This window comes from Sinocyclocheilus rhinocerous, unplaced genomic scaffold, assembly GCF_001515625.1.
Source record: "Sinocyclocheilus rhinocerous isolate Xijiao unplaced genomic scaffold, SAMN03320098_v1.1 scaffold265, whole genome shotgun sequence".
NCBI classification, from domain to species: Eukaryota; Metazoa; Chordata; class Actinopteri; order Cypriniformes; family Cyprinidae; genus Sinocyclocheilus; species Sinocyclocheilus rhinocerous.
Window position 1 is genome coordinate 208156 of NW_015645861.1, and position 26079 is coordinate 234234.

At 35.9% G+C, this 26079-nt stretch overlaps 2 protein-coding genes across 2 annotated transcripts in view; both read left to right on the forward strand.

Annotated features, from left to right (window-relative positions):
• The first annotated feature begins 1537 nt into the window (after positions 1-1537).
• On the forward strand, positions 1538-19349 carry anpepa (alanyl (membrane) aminopeptidase a). Its single transcript, XM_016510794.1, has 23 exons — positions 1538-1608; positions 1908-1989; positions 3336-4068; positions 6235-6377; positions 7766-7905; positions 8009-8135; positions 8223-8377; positions 8455-8568; positions 10438-10581; positions 10859-10924; positions 11033-11098; positions 12087-12262; positions 12353-12429; positions 12963-13096; positions 13184-13239; positions 14135-14282; positions 14363-14454; positions 14539-14649; positions 16281-16448; positions 17044-17184; positions 17279-17360; positions 17473-17654; positions 19014-19349. The coding sequence occupies exons 3-22, from the start codon at positions 3479-3481 to the stop codon at positions 17623-17625; spliced, it is 2883 nt and encodes a 960-aa protein (XP_016366280.1). The 5' UTR covers positions 1538-1608; positions 1908-1989; positions 3336-3478; the 3' UTR covers positions 17626-17654; positions 19014-19349.
• A 2396-nt stretch (positions 19350-21745) lies between these two features.
• LOC107706934 (aminopeptidase Ey-like) overlaps positions 21746-26079 on the forward strand; it is a 10752-nt gene continuing 6418 nt past the window's right edge. The window contains exons 1-6 of the mRNA XM_016510788.1: positions 21746-22386; positions 23022-23164; positions 24303-24442; positions 24609-24735; positions 24841-24995; positions 25100-25213. Coding sequence (XP_016366274.1) covers positions 21782-22386; positions 23022-23164; positions 24303-24442; positions 24609-24735; positions 24841-24995; positions 25100-25213 — 1284 coding nt within the window. The 5' untranslated portion in view covers positions 21746-21781. The remainder of the gene's footprint in view (positions 22387-23021; positions 23165-24302; positions 24443-24608; positions 24736-24840; positions 24996-25099; positions 25214-26079) is intronic.

A 26079-nucleotide genomic window follows, 5' to 3' on the forward strand; every position in this document is an offset into this window, starting at 1 on the left:
AGATAAACAGTGGGAGGCTTTAATATAATCAAATCACATCCAAATTACCTTTCAAGATCATAGCTGATGGCAGACTGATGATAAACAGTATAATGGCTGCATAATGAGTGTTTCAATTTTGCATTTTTGTGCCAAAAATACAAAATATAGCCACAGGACAGAAATCTAAATATCTCTTAATATCTTAATTTACTCTTGAGAAAAGCACCTTTGTAATATCCAATGTACCTTCATTAGAGGTTGAAAAGTGGTCTCAAACTTACATATCACACAAAAGCATTTAGAAATATATAAAAATGTTATTTAAAAAAAATAAAATATAATTAATAAATAAAAATGTTGCCTTGACAACTACATGAAATACGTTTACGTTGAAGTACTAAAATCACTAAAAACAAATCAAATAAATTATGGGATTTTTATGGCAAAGCTTATTGGTGTAATGATTATATTTTCATTGCCCCCTTATGAGACCACTGCAGTTTTTTTCCAATGCAAAAACATCTGCAAGTTGAACTTTCACATACATTTCCCACTTACAAGCACAAAAATTATTCTTCTTAAGAAAAGACAGCTCACGGTATCCATTGGTTTAATTGAAAACGAATCAGCCGGACAGGGAAGGCATCCCATCCCATTCTATCCTGCACCAATGAGATGATCCATTATGAGTGCACTTAAAATCTGTTCAAGCTTACCGGCCTGTTCACTTTTGCTCATATTTCTGCTTTCTAACACAGCTTTTAAGTGTTAAAATATATGCATGTGATTGTTGATTGAACTCACATAACATGGTGATCATGTGACACTGAAGACTAAAGTAATGATGCTGAAAATTCAGCTCTGCATTAAAGGAATACATTACACTCAACTAGAAATGATATTCAAATAGAAAACACTTATTCACATAATAGTGTTTTCACAGTATTTTTGATCAAATAATTGCTGCTTGAGTACATATATAATTGCACATACTTAGGGTTAGTGATTTTGAGCAAGTATTAAACTTTGTCTGTTTTTGATGTATTGATGATTATGTTTTCCTAAAGGGAAGATAAACAGTGGGAGGCTTTAATATAATCAAATCACATCCAAATTACCTTTCAAGATCATAGCTGATGGCAGACTGATGATAAACAGTATAATGGCTGCATAATGAGTGTTTCAATTTTGCATTTTTGTGCCAAAAATACAAAATATAGCCACAGGACAGAAATCTAAATATCTCTTAATATCTTAATTTACTCTTGAGAAAAGCACCTTTGTAATATCCAATGTACCTTCATTAGAGGTTGAAAAGTGGTCTCAAACTGTGCTCATTAAACATAACAGAGCCTCTTGTGCTATGAAAAACATAACAATAAATGCTTCAGAGTGATCATATTTTCCCCCTAAAACCCCTCGACAAAGATTTGTTAGAGAATTCACAGTCCGTGTGCATACGTGTGTGTGTGTGTGTGGGTGGGTTTGGTGTGAGTGAGAAAACCTGAGCTTCATTTCGCCCCTCCTCCCAAATGGGAAGGAGTGTGTGTGTGTGTTTGTTTTTCCCATCAGCCTCATCATATTCACAGACTCTCCCACTTCTGTGACTTTCCCTATGGATACCTGGTATGTGCACTTTTACTCTCTTCTGTTCGTCAGTCGAGCATGTGTGTGCGTTTATGTGATTTGACTTTTATCTCACACAAAAACTAAGAAGAAGTCTTTCTACAAAAGCAAGAGAACTGCTGCAAGATCTCTGTGCTCCTGCGCTGCTGCATTCATGGCTTTCCAGACAGAGTGATTTAGCATATGGTCAACGGATGAGATGGGTTTCTTTGGTTTGGACTGCAGTGTGGGTGTTTCATATTTTAGGGGGTTGCAGAGAATTCGTTTATGTATATTTACTTACCTCAAATAACTTCCAGGTGGAGATGGTCGTACGCAGTCGAGTGAAAGGCTTATAGCTGTCAGACAGGAGTTTAAGCAAAGTGGTTTTACAGCTGAAAGGTGAGAGCAAAATATTCATATCAATGATTGCATGAATTTGTATACGCAAAACCATAATATGCAATAAAGGCTTTGGCATACCTGTTAAGATCAGTTCAGACCAGCATGAATATTCTATACTAGTTTATTTTCAGATCCAGCTGGTGGACTAGTTTAAAAAAATATTTTTCAAGTTGTAAATAAAATAAAGATTACTGGAGTTCAGTTTACAAGAAAATACCTGTTCAGTCTACTTCAATATTTCACATTTAATTCAATGTATTATTTCCCATTTCTTTTTAATTACTTGTGAAATATACTAGCAATTTCTGAGCGAAAAATGTTGCAAAGTAAATCCAAAACATTTGATATAATTAATATATATTTAACATAAACAATATAGTACATTATATATATATATATATATATATATATATATATATATATATATATACAATTTTCATGTACCTTGATGGAAATAAAATATACATATCACACAAAAGCATTTAGAAATATATAAAAATGTTATTTAAAAAAAATAAAATATAATTAATAAATAAAAATGTTGCCTTGACAACTACATGAAATACGTTTACGTTGAAGTACTAAAATCACTAAAAACAAATCAAATAAATTATGGGATTTTTATGGCAAAGCTTATTGGTGTAATGATTATATTTTCATTGCCCCCTTATGAGACCACTGCAGTTTTTTTCCAATGCAAAAACATCTGCAAGTTGAACTTTCACATACATTTCCCACTTACAAGCACAAAAATTATTCTTCTTAAGAAAAGACAGCTCACGGTATCCATTGGTTTAATTGAAAACGAATCAGCCGGACAGGGAAGGCATCCCATCCCATTCTATCCTGCACCAATGAGATGATCCATTATGAGTGCACTTAAAATCTGTTCAAGCTTACCGGCCTGTTCACTTTTGCTCATATTTCTGCTTTCTAACACAGCTTTTAAGTGTTAAAATATATGCATGTGATTGTTGATTGAACTCACATAACATGGTAAAAACTCAAATGACTAAAATCAAATAAGAAACAAGAAAACAAAAACTAATAAAAATAGAACTTTTTTTTATAAAAAGTTCTAATATTTAAACTAAACATATAAAAATTTAATCTAACTCAAAATAGTAATAAATACAACAACAGCATATTAAAAATAGTGAAATAACACTGTAGGCAGCCTATCTCACTTTCATTGTTTGGAAAAGAGCAGCGTGGAGATTCTGCAAAAGATTTCCTTTTTTGTTCCACAGTAGAAAGAAAGTCATTCAATTTAAAATGTCACGAGGGTGAGTAAATATTGACATTTTCATGTTTGGATGAACTATTCCTCTTGTTTCCTCTAGGTATTTATATCACCGAAGATGGAAAGCATCTATTTGTTTTTGTTGAAGGCAATGTCATGCTAGCATCATCTCAACAACACCGCAAAGAAGTAAAACGCACATAAAGGACACCACCAATTTCCCAACTCAAACCACAGTGAACAATGGGGAAAGGCTATTACATCAGCAAACATCTGGCCACTGCAGCCATGGTGCTGGCCGCAATAGCCTTGGTGACCATCATTGCATTATCAGTGGTTTATAATCGCGAAAAGTCCAAAAACGCAGCAAAATTCACTAACGCAACTACATCGCCAGTACCTCCCACCCCGAAGACTTCCAACGAACCCTGGGACAAATACAGACTGCCTGATACTCTGTCTCCAGAGTACTACAATGTGACTCTTTGGCCCCGTTTGGTGAAGAACGTCAATGGGATGTATATTTTCACTGGGATCTCTGGAGTGATGTTTACTTGTGTGAAGAAGACAGACCTGATATTAATTCACTCCAACAAGTTGAACTTGACTCTGTTTAAGGGGCACCATGCAAAACTCACGGGTCAGAGCGGCGTAACGGCTCCGGCCATAAAGACAACCTGGTTTCAGACGGAAAAACAGTACCTGGTGATTCAACTGGAGGGAAAACTGAAGCCTGGCAAGTCCTACTGGCTTTACACCGAGTTCACAGGAGAGCTCGCTGATGATCTGGAGGGTTTCTACAGGAGTGAATACATGGAAGATGGGGAAAAAAAGTGAGAAGTTGTTTTAGGAAGCAATTCAATTTTCCCAAAAAGTACATAGATACTAAAGCAGCTAAAAATGTCAGAATGTCATTCCATTAGACACAAAATGTCAAACCACGTGGCATCAGCAAACAGATGAAACATCTGCTAGAGATTTCCTCTGAACTAACTTCGCTTTTATGAGCCATTTCTGCAATTGCTTCTAAGCAACTGCTTTTATAGATCAGTGGATGTATGAAGTCAGTTCCCTAGTAGACAAACCACAAGTGTACTTCCATTCATGTTCAGCAACCAGAAAATGTCACGAAACTTCATATGCACATTAAAGTACTACAATGTGACTCTTTGGCCCCGTTTGGTGAAGAACGTCAATGGGATGTATATTTTCACTGGGATCTCTGGAGTGATGTTTACTTGTGTGAAGAAGACAGACCTGATATTAATTCACTCCAACAAGTTGAACTTGACTCTGTTTAAGGGGCACCATGCAAAACTCACGGGTCAGAGCGGCGTAACGGCTCCGGCCATAAAGACAACCTGGTTTCAGACGGAAAAACAGTACCTGGTGATTCAACTGGAGGGAAAACTGAAGCCTGGCAAGTCCTACTGGCTTTACACCGAGTTCACAGGAGAGCTCGCTGATGATCTGGAGGGTTTCTACAGGAGTGAATACATGGAAGATGGGGAAAAAAAGTGAGAAGTTGTTTTAGGAAGCAATTCAATTTTCCCAAAAAGTACATAGATACTAAAGCAGCTAAAAATGTCAGAATGTCATTCCATTAGACACAAAATGTCAAACCACGTGGCATCAGCAAACAGATGAAACATCTGCTAGAGATTTCCTCTGAACTAACTTCGCTTTTATGAGCCATTTCTGCAATTGCTTCTAAGCAACTGCTTTTATAGATCAGTGGATGTATGAAGTCAGTTCCCTAGTAGACAAACCACAAGTGTACTTCCATTCATGTTCAGCAACCAGAAAATGTCACGAAACTTCATATGCACATTAATTTTGAACAGCATATACACTACTGTTCAAAAGTTTGGGGTCAGTACTAGTTTTTGAAATAAATATTTGCAAGGATGCATCAAATCGACCAAGTGTCAGTAAACCCTAGTAAAAAAAAGTAGTGTATTTAAAATACATTTATTTCATACGAAGTATAGTTCAAATCTATTCAAATAGACTTATTTGGAGTACTACTTGTGCACAATGCACATTTCGTAATACTGCATGATCTTTGAATAAGATCAGTCTTTTAATGCAAGATTTAAAGTGTAACTGAAGTATATTGAAACAATAATAAAATAAAGTTTCACTTTAGCACAATCAAATATTCTTCAGTATATCTTTAGTTGGACTTCATCTCTACTTCTGCACAATTAATGTGCATTAAGTACAAAATTAGTTGTTTCAATCTATCAGACTTTAAGCATACCAGTTTAGTATCCTACAAAAGTACAATTGTAGGGTATTTTTATTAAGCACATAAATATTTAAATGTATTTGTAGTATACTTAACATAAATGTATTTCAAATACATTTTAGTATATTTATTTTTCATAGGGAACACATGTATAATGTAACAATATGAATGTTATTAATGTTATTTCAAACACATGCTGCCCTTTTGAAATTTCTGCTCATCAAATAATACTGAAAAAAAAGGATTAAGATTTCCACAAAAATATTGAGAAGCACAACTGTTTTCAACACTGATAATTATATATATATATATATATATATATATATATATATATATATTTCTTAAGCATCAAATTAACAGGATCATGTGACACTGAAAATTCAGCTATCCATCACAGGAAAAAATTACATTTTAAAATATATATTAAATATAAAACAGTTATTTTAAATTGTAATAATATTTCACAATATTAGACCTCTGATGGCTAGCAGACGGAAGTTCATGGACCGGATATGTAACACTAACACACATTTTTTTCTGAAATGTTTTGCTTAATAAGTGCACTTGTGCTATATTTCTAAACAAAATAATTGCCACTTGGTTTGATATTTTTATAATGCAATTAAATCAAGACGTGACTTGTGTTACTAAAAATGATTTCTTTGATGTTGTTCCTTTCAATCTTAGAAAAACATTGTAGATCATTTAAATTTAGAAATATGACATGAACTGCTCTTGTGTTTTGCAGAATTATTGCCATCACTCAGATGCAGGCCACTTACGCTAGAAAAGCTTTCCCATGTTTCGATGAACCTGGCATGAAAGCTGTGTTTCATATCACTCTCATCCATGACCTGGAAACGACAGCACTGTCAAACAGCCAAGAAATTAGTAAGACAAACTAATTACTTTGTATTTGTGCTCAACGAAAGGCCAAATCTGTATGTGCTGCCCTAAACAAGCTGCAGCAAAAAGGGTTTTCAGGCCCATTTGAGATTGTAGGATTCAATTGTTGTCACCTACCAATTTTACTATAAAATTTGCAAAAGTTTCACCCTCCAAAACATCATTTACTTAATTTAAATATATATATATAAAAAACATTATTAACTTAAAATTGGAATACATTAACTAAAAACAATCAATTAAGAATAAAATTAACCAAAATTACAACAAATTAACAATAAATAATTATACTACATACATTAAATTTTTCATAAAATGTTTTCAGCTTTTTTTCATGTTTTAGTTTATTTTCTCCCTCTTAGACCACAAGAGGGCCCCATAACTGTCTAATTGAGCCGTAACCGCTTCCTGAGCCAGCTTTTAGTGTATTTAAAAATGCAAAGAGCCCGCACTTATCTAGAAACGGCCTGTTTTCTTTTTTTTTTATCATGGAAGTTAAAGGGAACTGGGTGTGTAAAGATCACAAAATAAAACACCATAAAATATCATTAAAAAAGTCTAAGACTTGTGCTCTATACGCCAAGCTTTCTGAAGCCACATATAGCTTTGTATCATATACTACAAAAATTGGTGAATAGACACCATATTTGATCTGAGAGCTGCTGCAGTGAGGACGGTTTTCAGTGAATAAGGACTTCAATTTCAGTCTATTACAACAACCAAAAAGTACAGCTTCAGATGATTAAAAAATAAAAAATAGAGCAGGATATTCAAAAATTCACCATCTGTAACCATGGAAGAGAGAGTTATGGGTTTAGAACAACATGAAAATGACATTCGTTTGCATGTATTGTGTGGTTTTTGAGTCATAGTCTGCGAGTTTTTGTGACATTCGACAGCATCTGTCCTCCTGATGTTGCCATTCATTTCAGCTGTGTTTGTTTTCCACGCAGTCATTCCCTCAACTGCCATCAGCTTCAGATCTAATCTTGACTATCTGAACATGAGCAAAGCAGGCAAACGTTTGCCTCAAATCATGTTTTGCTTGCAGGGCCAATTTCAAATCAAAACAGCGTTTCTGTATCCCATTAGTTGAACCCTGTCGAGATTTTCTAACATATCCCTCTTAAAAATGCTTTTCAATTGCAAAACGAAATGCTGTGGACTGTAGGCCAGTGATATATGGAATTAAAATGGACTTATTTAATATATTGAATTAGCCTATTCACTTACTCAATATATTGACTTCTAATAATGCTGAATTTAAATGTAAATGGCAAATTCATAAATGTAAATAATTATATAAAAAAAAAATTAATTACTTGCATTATCATAAATAGCTCTAATTGTAATTCCTTATTTTTTCATCTTAGAAACAGAAAATGTCATCGTCGATGAAACGGCAGTTACCAGAACGATATTTGGACCCACAAAGAAGATGTCAACGTATCTCGTCGCGTTTGTTGTCAGTGATTTTAAGTACATCAGTGCTAAAGACAAGAAGGGAGTTTTGGTAGGGCCTCTGCACCAATTTATAAATCTAAGCTTTATGAAGAGGAATATGGTATAGACGTGAAGTTACAGTATATGAAAACTACTTGTTTGGCTTGTCAAAGGTAAGAATATGGGCAAGAAAAAAGGCCATTGAAGACGGGCAAGGCGACTATGCGCTCAAAATCACTCAGCCAATACTGGAGTTCTTTGAGAAATATTACAACACTAGCTATCCGCTTTCTAAGTCAGGTACGACCAGCTTCATTCATGATAAAAAAGAAAACCTTTACCCTTCAAAGCACAGTAGAGTGAACAGTTACCCTCCTGTTTTCTTAGACCAGATTGCTCTGCCTGACTTCAACTCAGGAGCCATGGAAAACTGGGGTCTTGTCACTTACAGAGAGACGGCTCTTCTATACGATCCGCGGACGTCTGCCAATGGCAACAAGCAGAGGATTGCGACTGTTGTTTCTCACGAGCTGGCTCACATGGTACGTCTAGGCCCAGTAAAGGGGACACGGAGTACTTTTTGCTTCTCACAGTTTGCTGTGTGATTTATGTCTTCCAGTGGTTTGGAAACCTCGTGACGGTGAAATGGTGGAATGATCTGTGGCTGAACGAAGGGTTCGCATCATACGTGGAGTATCTGGGCGCTGATTATGCTGAGCCCACCTGGAACACGGTAAGAACATCGCTCAGAGGATTTTTGTGAAATAGTCCCTCTCTTTTAAATAATTTTAAGATAATCAACCTCTCATGCTATTACATAAACTTCAAGGCACTTACATAGTGCTGACAAAACTTGTATTCAAAATTGAAGTGTGTACATATTTTCTCTATTCCAATTGAATGAACAGAAACAACTAAAAGTAACAATCTATAGGCACTTTCAAAACATTGGTCTGTTTGTAGCTATCCGCTTTCTAAGTCAGGTACGACCAGCTTCATTCATGATAAAAAATAAAACCGTTTCCCTTCAAAGCGCAGAATAAGCAGTTATCCTCCTGTTTTCTTAGACCAGATTGCATTGCCTGACTTTAACTCAGGAGCCATGGAAAACTGGGGTCTTGTCACTTACAGAGAGACGGCTCTTCTATACGATCCGCGGACGTCTGCCAATGGCAACAAGCAGAGGATTGCGACTGTTGTTTCTCACGAGCTGGCTCACATGGTACGTCTAGGCCCTGTAAAAGGGACTCGGAGTACTTTTTGCTTCGCACAGTTTGCCATGTGATTTATGTGTCTTCCAGTGGTTTGGAAACCTCGTGACACTGAAATGGTGGAATGACCTCTGGCTGAACGAGGGGTTCGCTTCATACGTGGAGTATCTGGGCGCTGATTATGCTGAGCCCAACTGGAACATGGTAAGAACATCATTCAGAGGATTTTTGTGAAACTGTCCCTGTCTTTTAAATAATTTTAAGATGACCACTAGATAATTAACCTCTCACACTATTCCTCAATCATCAAGGCACTTACATTGTGTAGAAAAACGTGCCTGTATTTAAAGTTGAAGTGTGTATGTACTTTCTCTATTCCAATTTAATGAACAGAAACAACTAAAGGTAATCTTTTCACTAGATGCTTTCAAAACATCGGTCTGTTTGTTTAAGCAAAGGCTTGGCTGGTTGGAAGCAGATAGTCCTGCTGGTGGATGCTGTAACTACACCACCCAGACCAAACAGTATCTTTCTCCCTTGATGGTCATTTAGAAATAGCCATGTATTCTGACAAAATCAATTTTTGGTTGCAAGCAACATACAAAAAGCACCTATTTACTTTAACAAGTTCTTGGTGAACCTGAAACATTCATTCATTCATTCATTCGGCAACGGTTTTGGGAAACCTGGGGAATTTATAAATGAATGAATGAATGAATGAATGAATGAATAAGGTCAAATTAGTTCTTGGTGAACCTGATTTATTTATTTATTTATAATTATTTATTTCTGACACACAAGTACTTAGTAAACTTGAAAAATATATGAAATAAAATATTTATTCATTTATTTATTTATAAGGCAAACACGCTTTTGGTAAATAACATATTTATTTAATTAAATGAAAAAATGAATGAATGAATGAATGAATGAATGAATAAATAATGAAAATTTCAAGTTTGCCAAAAACTTGTTTGCCTTGTAAATAAATAAATAAATACATAAATATCTTATTTAATATATTTTCAAGTTTACTAAGAACTTGTTTACCTTCTAAATAAATAAATGAATAAATAAATATCTTATTTCATATATTTTTCAAGTTTACTAAGAACTTGTTTGCCTTCTAAATAAATAAATAAATCAATAGGTACTTTTTCATAAATGTTTCAGGTTTACCATATGCCCTGAAAACAAACAAACAAACTTGGTAAACCTGGAAACATTAATTATTTTTGCAGTTCCGTTTATAGCCACTAGTGGTGCAGAAGTTACACACTTCACCTTTGAGAGAGAGGATGATGTATTGTTGCATGTTGTTGTTCAGCTAAATGTATTGAAGAGACACACCTTGTAACATGTAATTGACAATCAACTCTGTCCCTCGCCAGAAAGACCAGACCATTCTGTACGACCTGCAAAGAGCGTTTGCTGTGGATAGCTTGACTTCCTCTCACCCCCTCTCCCGAAAGAAGGAAGAGGTCAACACACCCTCAGAAATCAGCGAAATGTTCAGCACCATATCCTACAGCAAGGTATAAAAATCTACTGCATTATCATGACAACTAACAACTTAACAGTGCCTAAAGAAACAATAAAAACAATCTAGCAACTGGATAGCAATGGACTAGCATTCATTCTAAATACTTAGAACATTGTAACAACCTTTAGTTTGGGTTTCAGCTTGAACACTGATATTGTGGAATTGCGAAAAGCCACCACTCTAGAGAGGTTGCAAATAAAGTCATAAAGCAGTCAGGATAGTTTCAGTCCAGTCAGAGATAAATGCATTTCATATGTTTGTCATTACAGGGAGCTGCAGTGCTTAAAATGCTCTCTGAATTCCTGACAGAGCCGGTGTTTGCCAAAGGACTTGGTGTAAGCCTTACTGTACTCTCCTGTTTCTGAACAAGTTCCAGAGTTCATGCAACTTTCGTGCCGTATTTCATGACCTGATAGTACAGTTGTGTTGTTCTTCTCCCGCAGAACTATCTGAAGCAGTTTGCTTTTGGAAGCTCAGTGCATTCAGATCTCTGGGACCACCTTCAAAAGGTGGGCTGTTTAACTGCTTGAGATTTATATGTGGTAAATGATGGTCAATTGCAAGTTATTAAGTTAGAATTGCATGATATAAAGTCCTAATTGTGTGTTATAAAATCAGAATTGCGAGATATAAACTCGCAATTGTAAGAAAATAGTATTTTCCCTTAGAATTGGACTTTACAACTCATAATTGTGAGTTTATATCTCACAATTCAGAAAAAGTCAGAATTGCAAGAAAAAAGTTTATATCACAATTTTTCTCACAATTGCGAGTTTATATCTTGCAAATCTAAGAAAAAAAAAGAGAATTGCAAGATAAAATGTTCGCAATTCATCGCAAGTCTGATGTTTTTTCTCGCAATTGCAAGTTTATAATTGCAAAAAAGTCAGTTTATATCTCACAATTCTGACTCTATAATTTGCAATTGTGAGTTCATATCTCACAATGCTGAGAAAAAAAGTCAGAATTGCATGAAAAAAGTCCGTTTATATCTCGCAATTCTGATGTTTTTTCTCACAATTGAGTTTATATCTCGCGATTCTGACTTTATAATTTGCAATTGCGAATTTATATCTCTTAAAGTCAGAACTGTGAGATACAAACTCGCAATTGTAAGAAAATTGTCTTTTTTTCCTTCAGAATTGGACTTTATTTCTCGCAATTATGAGTTTATACCTCACAATTCTGAGAAAAAAATCTTTTTCGGAGAAAAGGTTTTTTTTATTGCAATTGCGAGTTATATAATAAATAAAAAAAATAAAAATAAAATATAAGAAATAAAACTTTCTTTAACTTGATTGTTAATAAAGAAAATGATACTTGAGTCATGTTGTAGTTACATAGTTGACTAGTTAAATGTAAAAAAAAGAAATAAAAATTTAAATCGTAAATCAGTCAAACGTTCTGAAAAAAAATAAAAATAAATCGAGCCCTAATATGTGGTGTAGTAAACACTGTAAAACTTTAAGGAACTGTTCATTTTCACTTCTCAACCAGGCAGTAGATCAAACTCCAGGAGTGAAACTACCGTATAGTGTTCATGAGATCATGAACCGCTGGATACTACAGATGGGTTTCCCAGTAATCACTATTGACACTCGAACAGGGAACGTCAGCCAAAAGCACTTCCTTCTAGAGCCTGACGCAGTGGTGGATAGGAAATCTGAATACAAGTATGTTGTCAAACATCATCATTGTAATATAACATTTCCAGATCCTCTGAAAACCCTTCTTATAAGTCTAACTGCTGTGTTAAACCTCAGCTATGAATGGTTTGTACCCATCAAATGGATGAAGAAACACCAGGTGCAGGACCAGCTGTGGCTTCTGCAGAAATCAGGTGCCTTAAACCTTGTTAAGTCACTTTATACTTTTCATCTACCTCAAGATCTTGCAACAGGTCTTGCACACTCTCGCTCAGCCAATAAAATCGCAGGTCACTCGGTTCTTAAAGTTATGGGTCTCTGCACTCCAACGCAAGGGCATTTGGCCAATCTGTAGCAGGCAAAGAGTCAATCGTTATTCTACAGGGGGCTGGAGATGCATGAAATCCTGGATTTTGGAAATTTGATTTGTTTTTTAGAAGACAAGGGAGTGAAGCTTACAAAACTATTCTGGCTCGAGAGAAAGCTTTGAGTGCATGTATTTGCTTTTACATTTACTGAAGACCAACAGAAAAGTGTTTGACCATGTAAAACTGGTCATCACAATGCCAGGGTTGTTGCTTGGTGGTTATCTATTGGCCCAAGTATAAAGATGCATGCATTAATTTTGTCTTTCCACTGCCAGTACTGTAACTTATTGTCAAATGAAATGTTTTCTCCTTGCATGGAGATACTGTATAAAATATGACCTTATTTGATCTGCTCTAAGCTCTACACAAACCCATGAAAGTCAGCAAAGATGAATGGGTGCTGGCCAACCTCCATGTGTCGGGATACTTCAGAGTGAACTACGACCTTGGGAACTGGGAGCGACTTCTCAGCCAACTGGAGTCCGATCACCAGGTCCTCCATGAAAATGATGAGAAAGAACAGTCTCAAAAGGGCCAAAAAGACATATAAACAATATTTTAATGTCTTTTCTTTATATAGGTGATACCTGTGGTAAACAGAGCTCAGATTCTGGATGATGCATTTAATCTGGCAAGGTGAGAGTTATTGCACATTGCATGTACACCACCACTCAAAAGTTTGTGATGTTTTTTTTAAAAGAAATTAATACTTTTATTTAGCTAGGGGGCATTAGATCAATCAAAAGTGACAGTAAAGACATTTATAATGTTACAAAAAAGCAAATAAATGCTGTTCTTTCTCTTCCTGAAACAAACAAACAAAAAATGTATTACGTTTTCCACAAAAATATTAAGCAGTACAACTGTTTTCAACATTGATAATGATAAGAAATATTGAAAAAATAAGTAATGGCTGCTGAAAATTCAGCTTTGCTAACACAGGAATGAATTACATTTTAAAATAGAAAACAGCTACTTTAAACTGTAATAATATTTCACAATATTATTGATTTTACTATATTTTTGATCAAATGCAGCCCTGGTGAGCAGAAGAGACTTCTTTAAAAATCATTAAAACATTTTACCGACCCCATACATTTTTGAATGGTAATGGGTTCCCACTGTCTTGGAAAGGTATTTATTTTTGGCCTGGGAAAGTAATAAGAATTAATCAAATTACAAAAATGAACTAAACTGATACAAGTTTTTATAGTTATTCTAGTTATGTGATGCTCAAAAATATTCCATTGGCTACAAATAGTTTTAGTGCTGAATACATCTGGCAAACCATTTTAGTGTGATTTGTCAGTGAATTAAGTCAGTTTTTTGCTATGAATCAGTTAAACTGATTCACAATTCAGTCTAAATGATTAATGATTAAATCCATCTGAATTAAAGTGATTTAAAAAAGTTTGTATCTCTCCAGTAATTGAAAACAACTTAACAGGTCATGAAAAGTCAAGGAAATTCACTTGTAAAAAATGTGGATGACTGTATTCCATACAAAACTATGTCTTTTTTTTTTTTCCAGAGCATCCATTATAAACATAACGCTTGCTTTGAGAACAACTAAATATCTCTTGCATGAGCGGGAGTACATTCCATGGGAGGCGGCGCTTCGAAATCTGAACTATTTTTTCCAGTTGTTTGATCGCAGTGAAGTTTACGGTGCCATGCAGGTTGGTTAAATCTCATTTTTATAATCAAAACTGAAGTAAAACAGATAGATTACAGAGACTGCTGTTTGTATTTATTTTAGGCTTATCTTAAGAAGCAAGTCAAACCACTATTTGAATATTTTGGGATTATCAGCTCAAACTGGACAACAGTTGCCTCTGGCCACACTGATCAGTAAGGACAAATCTTTCATATGTCACATGCTTCCCAGACTCAATTTGCTTTATGTTTAATAATAAGCTATTTTTTTGTCCTCAGGTTCACACAGATCATTGCGCTGTCTCTAGCCTGCAGCACCGGCGTGGAGGGATGCAGAGAACTAACCAGGAGCTGGTTCAAAAAATGGATGCAGAATCCTCATAACAATACGTGAGTGCAAACCTCAAAGGAAATTCAGCAATTTCCTATGTGGATGATTGTATACCATGTCTTAAGCAATTTAGAGATTAGTAACTTATATCACAAGTTCCTTTAAAGTGCCAGTTCTTCGAAATGTTGTTTTGTACAATATATGATGTTTTTGAGAAGTTTCAAGTGCTTGACACTCAATATCAGTGGAGGAAATGAAACTTAGTTTTATAAAGTGAACAAATTAATTTAATTATTACCTGATTTTTTAAAGAATAGTTTTTAATTCAGAGTGTGCTGAGATTCATCTTGTGTACAGTTAGTTAAACTTAAAGGTGGGGTAAGTGATTTCTGGTAGCCAATGTTGATATTTCAAATCACCAAAACAGACCCTCTTGCCCCTATTTTGATAGCTCCGCCCCACACATACGTACGCAACCCAGGCAACGATTATGACACACGAGCATATTCAAGCAAAAGCCAGCATATATTAGTTCTGTGAAACAAAGCAAAACCAATGTTACTCACCTATCGAGAAGAAACAAAGCAACCTCGGCGTCCGATCGCAGGCCTTCCGCTCCTTGAGATCTCCCCAGCACTGGAAAGCTGATCCGATATTTACACGGGTCCTACTTCTTGCCTTATCGTAAGCCTTCTTTTGGAACAAACGCTGCGGAACTCAGACGTTTTCCTCTTTTGTTTTTTATCTGCCATCTCTATTTTTCTGTGGTCACTCGGCTCGGCTAATGTCCGTCCTGTGCACTGAGCGCTCTCTCCTCCGCATCATGAGTAGACACGCCCCTTACTGCTGATTGGCTACAAGTTTGTTTTGGTACTCGGCCCGACTCAGTTTTCTAAAGCGTTTTTGAAAAAATTCATACCCCACCTTTAAATGTTAAAGTCAAACACTACTCACAACTCAATTTACTTCCGTAATGTGATGCTGCATTTCAGAGTGAAACAAGATATTCAATGAGAAAACATGTAAATTGGTGAGTGTAAAAAGTCAGTGTTACATACCAGAATGCAGGCAGGCGATTTGAAGGGATGGGCTGAAAAGTGTGATTTGTAACATCATCTGAAAAGGAAAGTAATTTCAGAGTTACACCAGTTATTACATTTTGATAAAAGTTTACAAATGTTAACATATTTTAATACAGTGCACCAATATTGTGCACAATAAGATCAGAAACATACCTCTAATATTTTGATACACCTCTCTGATGTAGAATTAAAATATTAAAAATAAAAAAATATACATATTGCACATTGAATGTACACTACAATTTAAAAGTTTGAGTTTATTAAGACTTTTTAAAGAATTTATTAAGCAGCGATGCATTAATTTGGTCAAAAGTGACAGTAAAGACATCTATAAAAAGATTTCGATTTAAAATAAATGCTGTTCTTTCGAACTTTCCATTCGTCGAAAAAATCCTGGAAAATTATATCACGGTTTCAAAAAGAAAAAAAAAGAAGCACAACTGTTTTCAGCATTGATAATAACTAGAATTGTTTCTTGAGCATATTCAGGAATAAATCATATTTTAAAATGTGTTAAAAAAAACAGCTATTTTAAATAGTACAATATTTCATTTATTGGTGCTGCATTTATGATGAAATAAATAAATAATGAAAAAAATTCCGTTCAGGATTCACCCTAACCTGAGGTCGACGGTGTACTGTGATGCCATCGCTGCAGGTGGTACAGAAGAGTGGAACTTTGGCTGGCAGATGTTCCAGAAGGCCACAGTCGCAGCTGAAGCTGTCAAACTGAGATCGGCTCTGGCATGCACCAAAGTGCCCTGGTTACTGAACAGGTAGCTCTGGGAAAGCATAAGGGTCAAAGACATGATGTCTGAAATAAATTCAATTTAAACCACTTATATTAACACTCAAGTTCTTAGAAACCTTCGAATGACGAACACATTTTTGGGGGTTATACCTAATAAACCTGAACAGAACTTACCTTGTATATCATGTTCTGATATTTTTAAGCATCCTAAATCATTTCCAGTTTTATCGTTTAAGACAACAAAATATCTTAACACAACAATGTATTTTTTTTCTCCAATATTAATATAGCTTAATATTCATATCCTTATTATGCAATATGCTTTTTTATGACAAGATTATGGCAAAACAATTTTTTCTTCACATTTTTTTAATTGTGGGACTTTTAATTGTACTTTTTAAGATGGAATCACATTTTTATACTTAAAGCTCCATAAAACAAATATCAAAATAAATTTTAATTCAGAAATTCTAAACATGTTTATTATAGAAATTGTGTGTTCAAGTCACCACCTGTCTGAATTGCATTTCTAATGTATTTTTGAACAATTTGTGTAGATGCATTGTAATACTCTAGGAACTGTGGAGTTTAACTTGTAAATTTTTTCATGTTTTAATAAGGTACCTGGAATACACTATGAACCCAGAAAAGATACGCAAACAGGATGCCACTTCTACCATTGGGTACATTGCCAGTAATATTATTGGACAACCTTTGGCATGGGATTTTGTCCGGGCAAACTGGGACTATTTCTTCAAATTGTAAGTATGCCAAATACCATAACACACACACACACACAAAGAGAGAGAAAGAGAAAAATATGTAAAAGTACACACTTTTGGTATTACTCAACAGGTACGGCACTGGATCATTCACTTTCTCCAGATTGATTAGTGACGTCACCTATAGATTCTGCACACCATTTGAACTCAGTCAGGTACAAGACCTTTGACCTTACAACCACACAGCAAAAATCTATTGCATGCACTGTGAGAGGCTTATAAGACATAACCTGACTTAAGTGTGAAATCCTCGCTGTCTTTGTTCAGTTGAAACGCTTCCAAAAGGATAATGCTGAGACCGGATTCGGCTCGGGAACTCAAGCGCTGCAGCAGGCCATCGAGAAGACAACAGCCAAGATTAAGTGGTTGGCGGAGAACAAGGAACCGGTTCTTCAGTGGTTCCTCTCAGAATCACCGTAAAACACACATCTGTGTGCCGTGAGATCAGAGTAAGTTCAAGTATTACTTCAGTCATTTCAGCTGGATGCACTTAATGCCGAGTTCACACTGCACGATTTTCAAAGACGTCGCATCACTGTTGGTTTCACACTGCGTGACTATCTGGGGTAGCATTCAGTTGTTGCTGTGTTCACACTGCACGATGGAACGACGACAGGAGGTTACACACTGCATGACTTTACAATAGGAAGAATCGCCGACAGCTCTGTCTGGTGCAGGGTTGCCAGGTTTTCGCTACAAAACCCGCCCAATTACTACTCAAAACTAGCCTGAAAATAGCCCAATTGCTTTCCCAGTAAAAATCGCTTTCGGGGGGTAAAATACAAATTTTTTTGGCGGGGTTCTCCTGGTACAATTCACATTCCAGGGCCTAAATATCACATTATTGGGGTCGCTTCAACCTGCTGACATAAAAAACAACCGGCGGCAATCGCGGATTTGGCAACACTGGTCCGCAAACTACGTTTCATATAACTCCTCCCCGAACTTCCCGCTGCCCTGTATCGTGCTCTCTCATTGGCTGTAGGTCATCGCCGATGTAGTTTTCAGTCAGAAATCATTTAACACAGCGTGATTGTGAATCGCCGACAGCTCCAGATATTTAGCATGCCAAATATTTCACAGGCGTCGGCGACGTGTCGGCGATTCCCTCAGATCACGTCTTTGATAATTCACACTGCGTGATTGTCACTCGCGTGAACAAGCAGCAATTTGCCTCCGATTTCGGGCATTTGTCGGCGATTTCGCAAAACCTGTCGGCGAGTGAAAAATCGGGCTAAAATCGTGCAGTGTAAACTCGGCATAAGTTAAAAAATAATCATTCTGTCATCACTTACTCACCCTCATGTCGTCCAAACCTGTATGATTTTTCTCCTGTGTGACACAAAAGGGCAATTTTGAATATCCTGAAACTGGAAACAGAAAAAAAATTTTTTATTTCAGTAATATTTAACAATATAACTGATAAATGCAGCCTTGGTGAGCATAAGAGATCTTACTAACACCCAAACTTATGAATGGGAGTGAATATGACAGAATTTTCATTTTGGGTGAACTATTCCTATTAATCTTTGTGTGTGTGTGTGTGTGTGTGTGTGTGTGTGTGTTTTGTTTTCTCCTGTGTGACACAAAAGGGCAATTTTGAATATCCTGAAACTGGAAACAGAAAAAAAATTTTTTATTTCAGTAATATTTAACAATATAACTGATAAATGCAGCCTTGGTGAGCATAAGAGATCTTACTAACACCCAAACTTATGAATGGGAGTGAATATGACAGAATTTTCATTTTGGGTGAACTATTCCTATTAATCTTTGTGTGTGTGTGTGTGTGTGTGTGTGTTTTGCAGGACGGCTCCAGCCTCACATGAATTCATCATCCCGTAACCTGATGGAATGAAAATGAATGGATGCTAACAGCATTTTGGCTGGATGTTTTTACCCAAGGAGCAGCCCCTCCTGGAGTAACCTGAGAAATGTCTTGCTCAAGGACACAACAGCGCTCTGATATTTAACCACTTAGGGCCTGGAAAATCTGTTGTTTTGAGCTGACTAAGTAGCATCCTAGCAAACCCAAGCAACCATATAGCTATGCACACTCAAAAACAGTTTTAAACAACTGTGTATGGGCAACCACACTCATATTTTCTTATAAAACGGATAGTTCCGGTCCTTGATTCTGATTGGTTGAGCCACTTTCGAAGCTGTTGTAAATTTGCTGTGTCTCATTTAGAAGGCTGCGCCCTCCGGAGGTCGCATTCGAAGGCTGCATACGTCATCGAGGCTGTCTCATTTCAGAAAAGCAAGTAGGACACTCCGAATGCGACCTTCGAATGCGACCTTCTTTCACAGGAATTCGGAGGATGCATGAGGTGTATCCTTCGCTGCTACAGATAACCCACAATTCTTTGCGTCGCCGTAAACAACCGTTGTTAATTTGAAAAATGCCGGCGCCGGCAGATGCACACACAAGCGCAGATGTGGTGTTTACAACTTGCATTAAATTGCCTCGGTAAAAACGGATACATTTTGTTTTTAATATCCTCCTCCTTTTTTCTCTCTAACAGATGTATGCTGTACGTACGCTGCAGCTCCTCAAACATTGAACAAAATAAAACAAGTAAAAGCATTTTTTTTTTAGAAAATTTAGAAATAATTTTCCTTCATTTAAGTAGTGTGAGAGTGATGCTCTAAATGTGTTGGCATAGCAACGTGATACTTCCTGTTTCCTTTTCCGCCTGTCCTACGAAGGCCGTCTCGTTTAATTCTTGGTTGAGGACACTTCGTATATGCATCCTACAGAGGATGCGACCTCCAGAGGATTCGACCTCCGGAGGGCGCAGCCTTCTAAAGCCGTGGTTTACAGTGAATTTATGACAGCTAAGGGGCGTTGTTAGGCACGACGCGAAGCTTCTTGGGGCTTTAATAAAATGTAAAATTCTATTTAGCGTTTTATTGTTAACTTGCTATTATTGACTGGATTTTGCATTTTTGAAAATATGCTGCCATTAAAAAGTATAAACACACACTACTGCTCAAAAGTTTGGGGTCAGTAAGTTGTTTCTTTTTAAGAAATTAAGGGCCAGATTTACTAACAGCTTGCGCCAGCGCAAACCGTCTTTTGGTGTTAAAATAGTAGGCTACTTTCAGAATTTATTTAAGACGCGCAGTGAAGAATTAGCACTGAAAAGGTGTGGACACAGTTATTTTTGCACCTGACCTTATTGAATATGCATTTGTAGGAGTTTCCCTTTCGGACACAAAATTTATGGGAGGAGGGTATTAAAATGAATCACGCAACGTGATTTACTAACGTTTGCGCTCGTCAAATTACTGGTATTTGCGCCAATATTTAACGGTCAAAAAAGGCAAAAAAAAAGCACTGCTCTTGGTAGATTGCGCTGGTCATTATGGAAACGATCTGGCTGCATCCGTGTTCTTTAATGTGCGCATTGTCAGTAAATCACCCGCAGAATTTACGCTCCCATCGGCGCTTTTATGGAATTGCGCTCTAATGCTAATTTGCCATGTTTAGTAAATCTGGCCCTAATACTTCTATTCAGCAAGTGAAATAAACTGATCAAAGTGACAGTGAAGACATTTAAAATAACTACTGTTCTTCTGAATGTTATATTCAATACCCTAAAAAAAAGAATCATGTTTTCCACAAAAAAAATATTAAGCAGCACGACTGTTTTCGACATTGTTAATAATCAAATATGTAACCTGAGCTGCTAAAAATTCAGCTTTTCCATCAGAGGAATATATTACATTTTATAATATATTAAAATGGAAAATAGTTATTTTAAATTGTAATAATATTTCACAGTTTTACTGTATTTTTGATCAAATAAATGCAACCTTGGTGAGCATAAGAGACTTTTTACTGACCACAAACTTTTAAATGGTAGTGGTGGTAGGTGGTAGCCTAACTGTTTTTTAAGGCCTTTTTTGATACATGTACACCTGTCTTTTTTCTCTTAAATAAATAATTAAGATGTAGAAACATTTTGAAATCATTATTTCAAGCTGTGTAACTGTGTCTGAATATTTTAGTGTGCATCTTCCTCATTTCTGAATGCGCTTATACATTGTCATCATGACACACTGAACATGTAACCTCAGAATACGTTAAAAGATACAGTGCTGCTTGGTGACATCCGCTGGATTGTTTTTCTATGTAATTCACTGTCATAACCACACGAACGCCAGGAAGCTGTTTCATAACATTTGAAATGTTAACTTGGAAGGGGTATAAAGCGATTTCAAGACTCAAGAGTAATGTAATTACCCTGAAGTGATCGCTAATAAGCCCTGTGTCCCAGTTTAACTTGGCAAACAAAAGTCACATGCAAAGTCAAGTCAAATGCGAAGTATAAAGACATATTTGCCATTGTTTTGTTGATTTAAACATGAGAACTATGCAAACATGTAGCGCTTGAGTAATTGTTTTTCGCAGAAGTGGCATGGATAATCAAATATCCACAGCATGATTCATCACAGTCACCACTATTTAATCACACACGCTTCATGACTGTCTGCATAGACTTGATCCTGTTCTGGCCCCATCATTAACTCCTGACAACATCTCCTGAGACTTCATTTGAACTCTGCGGCCATGGGGAAAGGCTTTTACATTAGTAAGCCTCTAGGGTTTGTGCTATTTGGGTTGGGTGCTGGGGCCGTGCTCACCATTTTTGCTTTGTCAGTGGTCTATGCTCAAGAGAAACGGAAAAACGAGGTAAATGCCAGAGACGGGACCCGCATAGTGACGACTGCAGCACCCCACAGAACCTCGGCACCGTCGAACGAGGCCTGGGACAAGTACAGACTGCCTGACGCCCTTCTTCCTGAGTACTACAATGTGACGCTTTGGCCTCGGTTGGTGCCGGACGAGCAGGGCATGTACATTTTCACCGGGAAATCTGGAGTTGTGTTCACGTGCGTGAAGGAGACCAACCTGATCCTTATTCATTCCAATGAGCTGAACTTCACCTTGACCTCGGAGATGCACCATGCCAAGCTGACGGGTTTGGGAGGAACAAGCGCTCCGGCCATAGTGAAGACCTGGTTTCAAACACAAACACAGTTCATGGTGATTCAGCTGAAAGGAAAACTACAAGTTGGAAAATCCTATTGGCTCTACACGGAATTCCATGGAGAGCTGTCAGATAACCTAGGAGGATTTTACAGAAGCGAATACACAGAAAATGGTGTAAAAAAGTAAGATGACTACTGGCATTACTTTTTTTTCTAAGAAAGGGCTGAAATGTTTGCATTTTACAACTTTTGTCTTCAACATCAAAGTAAATACTTATAATACTAATTAATTAATCGTAATACAATCTTATAGTAATAATTGTATAAATATAAAAATAACTATAAAACTGTTTATAGCATAATTATGTAAAAAGTATTTTAATCATCTTTTAGATTTTTATAAGTTCAATTAATTTGTACTGTGGTATTAGAAATGAATTTTAAAACGTACAAATATTTTTTGTATCTCAGTATATAATATCAGGGCAATAAATGAATTAGAGAATTTCTAAAAATTAGGAAAGAATGATTTAATGTTTAATTTAAAAACAAAATTAAAATAGTTATCTTATCACACCACGAGCCACTGCTTTATATTTTTTGTAATTATTGAAATATTATTATTATTATTACTGAATATTGGATAAAAGTGTCTGCTAAATGCAAAAATGTACATGTAAAATGTAAATTCATTACTAGGTGTAATTAATGTTTCCCTTGAATTACACACTGAATTTTGAACAAAACATTTATGAAGACTTTTGCAAGCTGTATTACTACTTCCTACACACTTAACTGAGATAACTTCATTTTGGCAGAGTTGTCGCCACAACACAAATGCAGCCCACTGCCGCCCGGAACGCTTTCCCCTGTTTTGATGAGCCGTCAATGAAGGCCGTCTTCCGTCTGACTCTCCTCCACCCTCCTGGAACTGTGGCCCTTTCTAATGGCATGGAGCTGGGTTAGTGATCACATCAATAACAAGTGTATTAGATACTCTGTTGAGGGCATGATAATATCTTCTATTACTAATATTAGAAAATATTAGACAATATTGCAATTTCAGTTTAATTCAGTAATCAAAGCTCTACATTATCCAAACAGATTTATCATTTACTTCACAAAAATGATCAAATTAAGCATATGCTTCTAAATTCAATGGGATGCATACTGTATCTTATGACATGACTTTAGTGTTTTTTTTATGGAAAAAAAAACAGTAGGCTTAAACCACATCACAGTCTTTACAGTAAGAGACATAACAATCTGAGTTTCTGAGCTCACAAATCTTTTGAAGTTGAAGACGCATTGCCAATCTGAAAGACTTCGGAAATTTAGACCTTACCAATTATTTTAGCTTTATTGAAGTTTTTCCAAAGTTGTATAATGGTAGCCTTGATTGTTTGGTGGTTTATAACCTGCTCTTTAATCACTTATTGAGGCCTTATATTTTCCCTTGCGTGTTAAAATTTACATTTAACATTCTGAACAATTTTTTTTAATATGTTTATTATTTCTATATACTGTTCAAAAGTTTTTTTGAAAGAAATTATTATTCAGCAGTTCAGTTTTATTCAAGGATGCATTATTAAATTAAGCAAAAGTGAGAGTAAAGTCATTTATAATACTGACAAAAATTCAAATAAATGTTGTTCTTTTGAACTTTCTATTTATCAAAGAATCCTGGGGGGGAAAAATGCATTGTAGTTTCCACAAAAATATTAAGCAATACAACTTTAATAATAGTAAGAAATGTTTCTTGAGCAGAAAATCAGCTTATTAGAATGATTTCTGAAGGATCATGTGACACTGAAGACTGGAGTAATGATGCTGAAAATTCAGCTTTGCCATCACAGGAATGAATTAATTTTGAAAATATATTTAAACTGAAAATAGTGATTTTAAATGATATTAACATTTCCCAATATTACTGTTTTTGCTGTATTTTTGATCAACAAAAAAACGCATAATCGCAGACTTCTTTCAAAAGCACAAAATCATTTAGACCCCAACTTTTGAACTGTACACTACAGTATATTGAATGGATTTTTCTGTGGACACATTTTAAATCTTCACTCATGTTCTGATTTTCCCTTTAGGCACTAAAAGCATCACCATAGATAATCAAGAGGTTTTACAGACCAGATTTGAGCCAACTGAAAAAATGTCGACATATCTGTTGGCCTTTGTTGTCAGTGAATTTACCAACATACGATCCCCTCCAGAGGCCAATATTTTGGTAGAAATCAAGATATATTCACTCTCTTGCTCCCTTCTTTCCTCTTATAAATGTATTTCAAATATGTATAACAAGTTAAAAATGTGTATTAAATGTATTGCTTTTTATTACATAATCAATTTGTAATTTCCATTAAATTAAATTTTTTTGTATTTTTTATATATAGATCAGAATATGGGGACGTAGAGAAGCCATTGAAAGTTGTCAGGGAGATTATGCCCTTAATGTGACATTCCCTATTTTGAAGTATTTAGAAAACTATTACAACACCACATACCCCCTGTCCAAATCAGGTGAGAGTTTAAACATGCAAGCTCATTCCAAACTTTGTGTCTCAATCCATTAACACTGGGCCATTGGGGAAAAAATCAGTCAGACTAATACTTTCCATTCCCTAGACCAAATCGCACTGCCTGATTTCGCTGCTGGAGCCATGGAAAACTGGGGTCTGGTCACATACAGAGAGCTATCGCTTTTCTACGATCCTAAAGTGTCCTCTAATGAAGATAAAGAATGGGTGGTCACTGTAATTACACATGAACTTGCACACATGGTATGTGGAGAACTTCTCTCTCTCTCTCTCTCTCTAAAAAAAATGGTGTTATTTAACTAATTTAAATTATGTCATTCATTTATGCGAGTCAAATTATTGTCTAGTGGTTTGGGAACCTTGTGACCATGAGATGGTGGAACGACCTGTGGCTCAATGAAGGTTTTGCAAGTTATGTTTCATATCTTGCAGCTGATTATGTTGAACCCACCTGGAATATTGTAAGTTTTTATTCACTATATTCACATATGAAAAACATTTCTATGTTCACAAAATATAGCAAACAATACAATAAACAATATAATAATATTACACTAGAAATCAGAAGGCTCAATTTTGATTTTAACTCTGTAATGCATCTTACCCATAGACTGTATAAAAACATTACCTTACGCAGATGACGTCCCACCAGTGTTGCCAGACGTACGATAATTATCGTATTTGTACGATAATTTAGACCTCTGTACGATGTACGATCAATAATGAAAAAAAAATCCCATAATGTACGATAATTTCAGAATTTTGTGAAACTTCAAATGGTGGTCGTTGTAATCATTCATAGGGTTTCTTCTATACTAATTCATCTAGCTGTGGATCCTACGTCTACCGTGCCCTTCTTTTAAACGAGCACTATGTTGCGGTCCAGTACCGCCGCTCCCTATATGCAGAGTACGCAGTTTGCGTAGGGCACCAACTCCCAGGGGGGGCACCATACCAGTTGCTCAAAAAAAAAAAACTTTCGTTCTATATTAATATTAAAATTAACATACAAATATACATAAATAAAAATCTAAAGATGAACATATATATATATATAATTATAAAAGAATGCATTTTACGGTGAAGGCTAAGCACATGTGATGCGCCATTCCCGCCGCATCTGTGCCCGCGACCGCGACCGCTCGCACCTCATAAAAAATTTTTTTTTTAAAAACGCTCACACCTCCTGTTTTCGACTGGATGCAAATGATCATAATTGATGGACAACTATGCCGGGAAAAGACATCAGCGATCCGGCGCCAAGAAAAGGAAAAGAAAAAAAGATGAAGCCCGTGCATCACTTTCAGGTAGCCTACATTCATAATCC

What these genes read in the sequence shown, in the direction of transcription:
- anpepa (XM_016510794.1), top strand. Translation starts at nt 3,479, where the DNA reads ATGGGGAAAGGCTATTACATCAGCAAACATCTGGCCACTGCAGCCATG. An exon ending in GTCAAACAGCCAAGAAATTA is followed by an intron (nt 6,378 to 7,765) that starts GTAAGACAAACT and finishes TTTTCATCTTAG; the next exon opens with AAACAGAAAATGTCATCGTC. An exon ending in TCTGGGACCACCTTCAAAAG is followed by an intron (nt 11,099 to 12,086) that starts GTGGGCTGTTTA and finishes CTTCTCAACCAG; the next exon opens with GCAGTAGATCAAACTCCAGG.